The sequence below is a fragment of the Balaenoptera musculus genome, chromosome 4 (genome assembly GCF_009873245.2).
Source record: "Balaenoptera musculus isolate JJ_BM4_2016_0621 chromosome 4, mBalMus1.pri.v3, whole genome shotgun sequence".
Lineage (NCBI taxonomy): Eukaryota > Metazoa > Chordata > Mammalia > Artiodactyla > Balaenopteridae > Balaenoptera > Balaenoptera musculus.
In genome coordinates this window covers 30,823,389-30,833,758 of record NC_045788.1, presented here as the reverse complement: position 1 = coordinate 30,833,758, position 10,370 = coordinate 30,823,389, and the positions used below count along the sequence as shown (strand labels likewise).

General features: G+C 35.2%; 1 protein-coding gene across 7 annotated transcripts in view; it reads right to left on the bottom strand.

Moving 5' to 3' along the window:
- Nucleotides 1-1,863: 1,863 nt before the first annotated feature.
- EIF2A (eukaryotic translation initiation factor 2A) overlaps nt 1,864-10,370 on the bottom strand; it is a 37,890-nt gene continuing 29,383 nt past the window's right edge. For 4 of the 7 annotated variants that reach the window (XM_036849974.1, XM_036849979.1, XM_036849976.1 and 1 more), the window contains 4 exons: nt 8,952-9,065; nt 3,758-3,886; nt 2,889-2,954; nt 1,864-2,265 (listed from right to left, as the gene is read on the bottom strand). In XM_036849974.1, the coding sequence (XP_036705869.1) occupies nt 2,200-2,265; nt 2,889-2,954; nt 3,758-3,886; nt 8,952-9,065 (375 nt within the window). In that variant the 3' untranslated portion in view covers nt 1,864-2,199. Of the gene's footprint in view, nt 2,266-2,888; nt 2,955-3,656; nt 3,887-8,951; nt 9,066-10,370 lie in introns of those variants that run through there. The other 3 variants (XM_036849978.1, XM_036849977.1, XM_036849975.1) reach the window with 3 other exon arrangements.

The following is a 10,370-nucleotide window of genomic DNA, read 5'->3' as shown; positions in this document are numbered from 1 at the left end:
TCTAGTTGCGGCGAGCGGGGGCCACTCTTCATCGCGGTGCGCGGGCCTCTCACTGTCGCGGCCTCTCTTGTTGCGGAGCACAAGCTCCAGACGCGCAGGCTCAGTAGTTGTGGCTCACGGGCCTAGTTGCTCCGCAGCATGTAGAATCTTCCCAGACCAGGGCTCGAACCCGTGTCCCCTGCGTTGGCAGGCAGATTCTCAACCACTGTGCCACCAGGGAAGCCCAGTGATTTTTATATTGATATGTGCTCAGAAATAAAACATTTCTTTGGAAAAAATTAAATGGATTAAATGATTACACAAATAAAGACAATTCTAAAAAACGAGTCCAAGCAATCTAATTTTGGTCAGAACAGTCACCTTGGAGCAATTAAAAAGCATCTGACTAAAACAAAAGGTTCAATGATACTACCTCTAAAATAAACATTTTATTTTATTTTTCTTAATTTTTTTTGGCCACGGGGCATATGCGATCTTAGTTCCCAGACCAATCCAATCCATTCCCCTGCAGTGGAAGTGTGGAGTCCTAACCACTAGACCGCCAGGGAATTCCCTTAAGTTAACATTTTAAAAATGATTAATATATTTGCTGTAAACTGTGTAAACTGGTAATTCATTTTTAAAATTTAAAATTAAAAAAAATTGTTAGGCTGCCAGGCCAAAAAACATTATACTGTCTCAGGACGAATTATTTAACATTTTATTAGAAAAACAATTTTTAAATATATTATAAAAGCAATATATTACTTTAAAAAAGCTTAAGTTTCTATTATCAGAAATAAATTAATGTTGAAAGCAATTATATGTACATGAGTGTGTGTATGTCCACACTCACTTCACACACAAAACATTTAAAATGCCACTCAAATTTTAATGCATTAGGTCTTTACCAAATCTTATTTGCAGCTTTGGGGCATCAGTAAACTCAGTTATCTGTTTGTGTATATCCCTCAAAGTATTCCTAGATTCTTTTCTTTTACTTAGTTTAAATACTAGCTCTAGGTAATGAAAACCTGTATCAATGCAAATGAAATAAAAATAACTTCAAATGTAAATCAGATGAAAAAAATTAACAGTAACAGATTCTAAAACCAAATAGAAATTAGTTTTGATAGCTGAGTGTCTTGGATTATCAGTACATCTTTTATTCTTCATATGAGTGAATCAAAACAATCAAGATGACTATAGCAAAATGATCACAGTTCATGTTTAGAAAATATTTACCTCATCATTAAATGATCAGGTTTATTATTTGAAATATCAAAAAATAATAAAATATCAAAAAAATGTCTATATTTAGTCTATATTTACTTTTTAGAACTAGTCAGAAAAACTTTACTTCAAATACTACAAATAATATAAACAATTTAATATATTTATCTTATTTTTTTTAATTAATTTATTTTTGGCTGCATTGGGTCTTCATTGCTGTGCGTGGGCTTTCTCTAGTTGCAGCGAGCAGGGGCTACTCTTTGTTGCGGTGCGCTTCTATTGATAAGGAACACAGGCTCTGGGCGCGTGGGTTTCAGGAGTTGTGGCGCTCAGGCTCTAGAGTGCAGGCTCAGTAGTTGTGGTGCACGGGCTTAGTTGCTCCGCAGCATGTGGTATCTTCTGGACCAGGGATCAAACCCGTGTCCCCTGCATTGGCAGGCGGATTCTTAACCACTGCGTCACCAGGGAAGTCCCAACAATTTAATATATTCAGTACAACCTGATTTTAAGGCGTTTCTTTAACATTTGATAATATAGTGTTTAGGATCAAGACAGTCACATTATATATTCAAAGGAAATATTTCCCAAACTTGCCTTGTAAATTAATAAAGGATCTGTTAATTGAGGAACTTATAACAAAGTCAACAATGATCAAATTTAAAACATCTTTATTCATTTATATGGTAAATACTGTCCCCTACTAAAAAACAATGACATTGGTCTTTCAATCTGTCAAGCTTAGCTTAAAAAAAAATCCTATGTCTCTTTTCTATATCATGTGTTGACATGATATAGGATGCAGGAGGTAAAAATCAATGTAACAGACATTATTAAATAATTCCACACATATGCAGAATCTTGGATAAATGGTTAAAATTATAAGTGAACATTAAATGTGGGCATATGAATATTCCATGTACACCAATGGGTTTAACAGAAAATATGTTTGCACTGATTTCTGGTAACCAACTTGCTTTCTTTGAATCTTTAAATACCCAGTTCCAAATCTTCCAGCTCCTGGAGAAGGGCTTTCTCTTTCTGAATTTTCGCCAACTAGAAAAGTTTAAAACAATGAAGTTATTAAATAGGAAATAAAATAATTATTGGATCTATAGCCATATAGCAAAAAGAGAAAAAATTTAGAGAAAGAATATTTCTGAGACTTTACCAGATCTACTGGTAAACATAGATTTAAAAATACAGATTAGAAACAACTTCTAATTTGTTATTTGGTATGAATTAAGGGGGCAAAAAACAGAGCTGTCTTACTGCATGCATCTTTAGGTCTAATAAATCTTCCATTCTACACCTGGGCTTCAAAGTGTTGAGGAAAGAAGGAGGGAAAGGGCCAAACAGGACAGTGCGACCTGAGACACAGGAAAGAAGAGAATCTTCTATTTGTCTAACATAATATAAACTGCCTTTATTTTCAGCAGCAATGGCATTAGTATGCCTCAGAGGAAATAGTGACTTCCTCATTCACCACGATCCACATCATGTCTTCCCCTATCCTTGCCTATTTAAGACTAAAAATGTTAAAAAAAAACAACTGGCATATGGTTTTCAAAAGAAGTTTTAAAATCGATATGCTCTTTTACCTGATTGAATAATTGCGTATAATAAAAAGGGGAAGGGTGGTAGTGACTGTGAGCCCCAGTGAAAAATGCAGAAAAGACCTGATTTTTTTCTAGCTGTTTTCCAGTTGCTGCTTGTTCTTTCAGTTGTTCGATTGCTTTCAGTTTCTGCGAACATCAAATATATTATGAGTCAAAAGGAAGAATAAGTAATTTTAGAATGCAAATTTTCTTATTAACAATTCAATCATATAAATGTGAAACCTGAATAAGGAAAATCAATTATCTTACATTTGTATCAGGAACAGACTGCTAAAATGCTAAGGTAAACTACTTTTTAAAATTAAATGTAAAATTGGGTATGTTAAGAACATGGAATTTAGCAAAGTATTTTTCAAGATTTTAATTAATATTATCATATATGTACATCTATGTGTATACATGTACATGTATATGTATTTAAATATATCACCATTTTCACCATTTATTTCAGAACCTTATTGTACCTGGACGACGTCTTTGGCTTTAAGAGAAACTCCATAATGTAGCCTGGGAAGGGCTCTAGAAACCTGGATTTTACCTCCAAGGCCACCATCACAAACTGGTTGCAATTTGACGTTAATAAACTTACTTTCGTTTCTCTTTCTTCATCTTTAAAAATGGGATAAATATCTGCTCTTACCTGTCTCACAAGTGTCTAATGAAAAAGTGAGTATAAAAGTGTTCAAATGTACATTATTTCTTATTACTCCAAAAATCAATAATAAAGACTAATATCCTTTAGACAACTGTGAACAGAACTAAAATGGGTGCCATTCCTAAGTTACAGTATTTCATGGTGAAAAAGCAACAATGAGGACGGCTACAAACCTCTCGGATGCCTGTCTTTAGGCATCTAAGCATTACTTTCTTTGTATAATTCTCATGTATTCTTTCAGTAAACATATGTGCTTTTCACCTAAGCCTCCCACCTTCTTTAGGTTCTTGATTTTTCTGTCTATCTCAGGGTCTCCAGAAGTTGACTGAGAGACAGTATTTCGTGGTGTGCTCTGTGGGGCAGGGGTAGGTGCCGTATCTGGACTCTTATCACTTCTTGCTTCCTATAGGAAATATTTTCAAAAATTCAGTTTTCTAAAATGAGATCATTAAAGTATTTCAACAAACATAGCCTTGGTACATAAAATTCAGAAACCAATATATGATTTTATCTTTTGCACATTTTATATAAAGAAAGGATCTGAATTGCTGGTCTCATGAAGTATGCTATATTGTCCCATAACAGATAATTACAATGAAGTGTTAAAAAAAGTCACAGTATAATGAGCTACCCAAAAGGTTTTCACTATATAATTGTCATAGGGAACACTTTGCTAGATCTAGAATTTAAAGTTAGGGACTTCCCTGGCAGTCCCATGGTTAAGACTCTGCGCTTCCAATGCAGTGGGTACGGGTTTGATCCCTGGTCAGGGAACTAAGATCCCACATGCTGTGACGTGTGGGCCGCCCACCCACCCCCCAAAATTAAGGTAACATAATTATAAAATAAAAAATAATAGTATATTAGTAATATAGTATTATATTAGTAATATGATAAAATATTATGTTAGTAATATAAAATATGTAATTAGTAATATAATAACAAATGGAAATAAATGAAATGACCTTACCAGAGTAAACTAGGAGGTTTCTGTATCAGCAAATAAGCATTCCAAATTTTTGGATATTTTGGGAAGTGCCACTATGTGGATGGTTAGAAATGTGAGAGGGCTTTTCTAATTAAGGTGTTTGAAGTTTCACTCTTGGGATATCCTCAAAAACTATTACATGTATATCAAGTACATGTAGTAGGTGATGTTACAGGGTAAGTTCCATAGAGATTTATTTATAATCAGATCAATTCAGCTCTGCAAGAAAGTGCCATGGAAAACTCTGTTCCCTGAAAGGGACAGTATATTGCTCCCAATGTGATCAGATCTCTGATGACCTTTCTAACTTTGTCCCTTCTCACCGAGTAACCACTGATTCTGAACCATTTTTATTTCCCCTAAGGTGCCATATATTCTTATTTCCTGGCCTTCACGTGTACTGTTCCTTGTGCCTAGAACACCTTCAGGTCACCTGGCTAACCCTACTTATCCTTTAGGCCTCTGGAAAATTCCCCCACCCCCCAAGAGACCAGATTAGTTGCACAACACATGGTATGTTTCCGTACTGTAACACTGTAACTGCATTGTACTATCCCCCATGAGACGGTACCTGAGGTTTCTTTTTCACTTGTGCCCTCAGCATAATGTGAGCTTGACTGTACATGCTAAATAAATGAAAGAGCAAAAGACCGACTCTCCTTTGTAATTATGACAAGACATAGTTTTGACAAGAGGAGGGAAAAGTTATGAAAGTCTTTCTTTATTGGACCAAAGGTAGGGTTTCTACTTCTTCCTTATAGAGTTCCCAGTGGAATACACAGACCCTGCAAGACTCTAAAACCTCTTAAGAGTTCTGGATGGAATACTCTGAACTACCAAAGCATCCCAGGGGAACATGGGACAAGCTATCACTCCTAGATCTCCAAATCTAAAAATGTCTGCCAGAGAGTTTTTAGAGAGTGCAGAATTGGAGTAATTTTTTCTCTTTAGTCATGTTGGTTGTATTTTGTACATTACAATCAACAAACATTAATTCCTAACCTTCTATGTGAGAACATTACTGAGCACTTTAACAGAGTATTCAGAAAGAAATTATTTAGTTTCCACTCTTAAGGAGCCTATAAGTTCTGATAATACACAGTTTGGTATTTTTCATAATATAAAATTAAAGGAGAAGAGTGGATAAAAGGAGAAGAGACACACTTTGCCTATCAAAATTCACTTTTGACATCAGATAAAAAATTTTTTAATTTAGTTGTTTGTAATCAGCTGAGAATATTAATTTTCTAGGAAGATAAATGTCATAAATATGAAAAACTATTAAAGTTAAGTGAGGGACTTCCCTGGTGGCGCAGTGGTTAAGAATCTGCCTGCCAATGCAGGGGACACAGGTTCGATCCCTGGTCTGGGAAAATCCCACGTGCCGTGGAACAAGCCCATGCGCCACAACTACTGAAGCCCGAGCGCCTAGATCCCGTGCTCCGCGACAAGAGAAGTCACGGCAATGAGAAGCCTGTGCACCGCAACAAAGAGTAGCCCCAGCTCGCCACAACTACAGAAAGCCCGCGCACAGCAACAAAGACTCAACGCAGCCAAAAAAATAAAAATAAAAATAAATTTAAAATAAATAAATAAGTAAAGTTAAGTGAAATGACGATTTTCCTCCACATTTTAAAAAACCAAGAATAAGTTAAAATGTTTGTGTTAATGTACTTGAATTCTGGTCATTCTCTAAAAAAGGTTATGTACATGGTAAGATTAAACTCTTTGTTTCAATTATTTTTGGTAAAGCTGATAAGCTTACAAAGTCATCACCAGTTTATAAAAGTACTTGGTTAGATTATGTACATCTGACTCCTTTATCTTTGGTTCCTTAATTCACAGTCAGGGATGAGATCCTGTCATAGATCATTTACCTTTGTTCTATCACACAGTCATAACTTTTACTCACTCCAGCCAGTTGTCTGAAAAATACATACTGAAAGGATTATCTTGCAAGTAGAAAACTCTTTGTCATCACTGAGAAAACGCGCAGAATAACTCCAAAATGATGGATTAGTAGTATCATCTTTAGTAAATAACATGTGTGGGTGATTATATGGTTGTACGAGGTGGGGTGTGTGTGTGGGGTTGTTTTTGTAATTATTATGTTTTACATTAATAGCACTGATTGTTTTTTCAAAAGAACCACAGAGTTATCTTTAAGAAAGTCACACTGAGACTTCTCTGGTAATCCAGTGGTTAGGATTCCACGCTTCCATGGCAGAGGGTGTGGGTTCCCTGGTTGGGAAACTAAGATCCCACATGCCGTGCGGTGTAGGCAAAAAGAAAAAGAAGTCAGACTATTTTAATATTAATTTTTCTAAATGAGACATACTGATTCTATGACCCTCCTCCCCAAATTTTATGTGCTCAAATACCAGAAAAACACACAAAAATAAACAACTAATGGGACTTCCCTGGTGGTCCAGTGGGTAAGACTCCGTGCTCCCAATTCATGGGGCCTGGGTTCGATCCCTGGTCGGGAACTAGATCTCACATGCATGCCGCAACTAAGAAGTCTGCATGCCACAACTAAGAGTCCGCATGCCTCAACTAAGACCCAGCGCAGCCAAAATAAATAGTAAATAAATATTTTTTAAAAATAAACAACTAATATTTTATTACAAAGGGACCTTAGCTCAGTACCAGCAATGGTCATATTAAAAATATCTTCTGATAAAGAGGAAGAAACATCACTTATAAAAGTAGGATTCTACGTTGAGGGGGTTTCTGAAGGCCCTTAAATCTCAATTAGAAGGAATCTTATAGTCATTATAAAAAACAGTATGGCGGTTCCTCAAGAAATTAAAAATATGTGATCCAGCAATCTCACTTCTGGGTATATATCCAAAGGAAACAAAAATCATTATCCCAAAGAGATAGCTGTACTCCCATGTTCATTGCAACATTATTTATAATAGCCAAGGTATGGAAACAATCTATGTGTCCTTCAACGAAAGAACGGATATAGAAAATGTGATATATAAACATACATACATATTTACACAGAGTAGAACATTATCCAGTCATAAAAAAAGGAAATCCTACCATCTGCAACAACACGCATGAACCTGGAGGGCACTATGCTAAGTGAAATAAGCCAGAAAGAGAAAGAGAAATACTGCATGCTACCACTTATATGTGGAATCTAAAAAAAAAGAAAAGTCAAACTCATAGAAACAGAGAGTAGAATGGTGGTTGCCAGGAGCTGGAGGATGGTGGGAGAAACGGCGAGAGGTTGGTAAAAGGGTACAAACTGTCAGTTATAAGATGAATAAGGTCTGAGGATCTCATGTATAACATGGTGACTGTAGTTGATAATACTATATTGTACTGAATACAGTAATTGAAATTTGCTAAGAAAGTAGAATTTAAGTGCTCCATCCTCCAGAAGTAAATATGTGATAAATGTGTTAATTAACTTGATTATAGGAATCCTTTCACAATGTATACCTATATCATATCATCACATTGAACACTTTAACATTTTTATTTGTCAATTATACCTGTAATTATTAGCTGGAAAACCAACAACAACAAAAAAGGAATCTTAGCTACCAGTTTGTAATATTCGGGGCCAGCAGAGGTCTCTACCCACTCTGATGAAAGGCCAAGTCCTCCTTTTCACACAAGTCTAATACATGGACTAGATCATTTTACTTGGAATAACCTAAGCCTGAGTTATTTAAAGACATTTTTGGAGATGAAATATATTAACTACAAAAGAGCACATCGATTTTTTTAGGCCCAGATTTTAGCAGAATATGGCTGCATAATGAAATTCTATACCTTAAAATAGTAACTGCCTACCAAAACACACAAGTAACCTAGAACTGTCAAAATTCAAGCATTAATAGAGAAGATGGAATTGTCTCAGTCTCAAACATGTGGTTACCACGACTTTACTAACCACAAATTTCCAGCCCAGCAGATCTCAATATCACTGTAAGCCACACACCATGACAATTTACTTGTCAATTATTATGCTGGTGTGGTTTTTCAACTACCAAATCATATAAAAAATTATTTTAGAACAATTCCATTGTTTGGGTACTCTAGTGTTTAGATTCCCAGCTGAACAATTTCCTATAGTAATATACTGAGTGACAAAATGGCCTTAAGAGTCATGTAATTTCTGGTCTCTCTTAAACATATGCTTTCAAGAAAGCAAACTATACCACTTCACACAGGCTCCTCCAAAAGGGTCCGTGGCAAGTAACACACTACATAATCCCATGAGGGTTTCAGGTTTTAAGGTCAGTTCCAGTTTCCTAGGTCCCACATTATATATAAAGGACTACTGAGAAATTCATAGGCAAACACAAAAGAGACATTCTGGCTACTTAAGTCTAACTCCAACTACATTTTATAACCTGTCAAGTTTTTAGGACTACAATTCTTTAAACTTTAAGGCATAGAGCTAATTTAACTGGTTTTATTTGTTTGTTTTGTTTGAAAAGATAAGTGCCCCAAGTACCTGCTTTGCAGCTTTCTTAGCCTCATGCTTCCTTTGATTTTTAAGAGCTGTTTTTGATAACGGCTTCTCATTTCCTGGTTGTGGTTTCATATTCTGAGGTGGTTCCTCCTCATGCTATAGAAAATGTAAAATAAATGATTTTGAAATGGAGTCCATGTATTTACAAACATATACAACAAATTATACAATTTGGCTAGTATAGGACAAACTTACTTTACCAAATTTATCATAAGTTCACTGGCAAAGAATATTTCAAAACTCTTGTTGTAGGCACACTTCAACGGTCAAGATGGATTTAATGAGTATCTTCCTACTAGTTGATATATGATATCTTTCAGTTATATAAGAGCCAGCAAAATTCACTTTATTTTTGTTTAAACAGTGGAATTTTTCTTAGTACTACCACTGACACATGATTTTTATGAAATTAGATACTAACAATAGCTTCTTCTGGGGTCCTTTTGGATTTGACTACCGCCAACATAAACAGTTGCCTCATTTGTTTTCTTTGCACAAAGAGTCACTTGCTAGATCTTGCAAAATCAGAGATTAGAAGATTAAAAATAAAAGCAAATGGAAAAACTAAAACAGACAATAAAAAAATAAATCAAATAAGAAGGGGGTAACTACATAGTTATAAATCCAGAATTAACACAATGAAGAGGTTTTAAAACACTAAATGACTTGTCAGACTATACTGTGAAAACAGGCAATCATTTTCATCATCAGATATTTATATAACTGTCAACCTCATTCAACAACAACAGAATTACATACAGGATCAAGAAGGATCTAATGTGAAACACAGTGACTATACTTGATAGCACTGTATTGTATAATTGTATAACTGAAATTCCCTGAGGGTAGAATTCAAATGTTCTCACCAAAAAAAAAAAAAAAAGATAAATATGTGAGGTGATGAATATGTTAATTAACCAGATGAGGGGAAATCTTTCACAATGTGTATTAAATCACCATGATGTACACTTCTGAAGTTTCTTGAGTACTAGATCTCAGAGCTGTAATGTACTTATAAGTGCTATAATCAAATGGGCAGAGCTCAAACATTTAAGATATAGAGGAATAAGTAAAAAACCATAAATTGATTTTTATCTTAGCAGCTGCATTAACTATTGCAGGCATCGAAGTTCTGTGTGTGAACTACCCTACTTGAAGCAACTGAATATATGAGAACCCACATTTGTAGAACAGACAAATTTGCATGGCAAGCCTCTTGCACTTTTTTGATTCCCACTGCACATGATGTTAGTTAAGATATACTAATCCTTGAACATTTGTTTTATATTCTTTCAATAGTGAGTTCTTCTATAGTATCTTGCTTTGGCTGAAAAAGTTTCTACTCATGAGAATTTTTAAAAAAAAGGGAAAGCAATTAAGAATGATGCAAGGGCTTCCCTG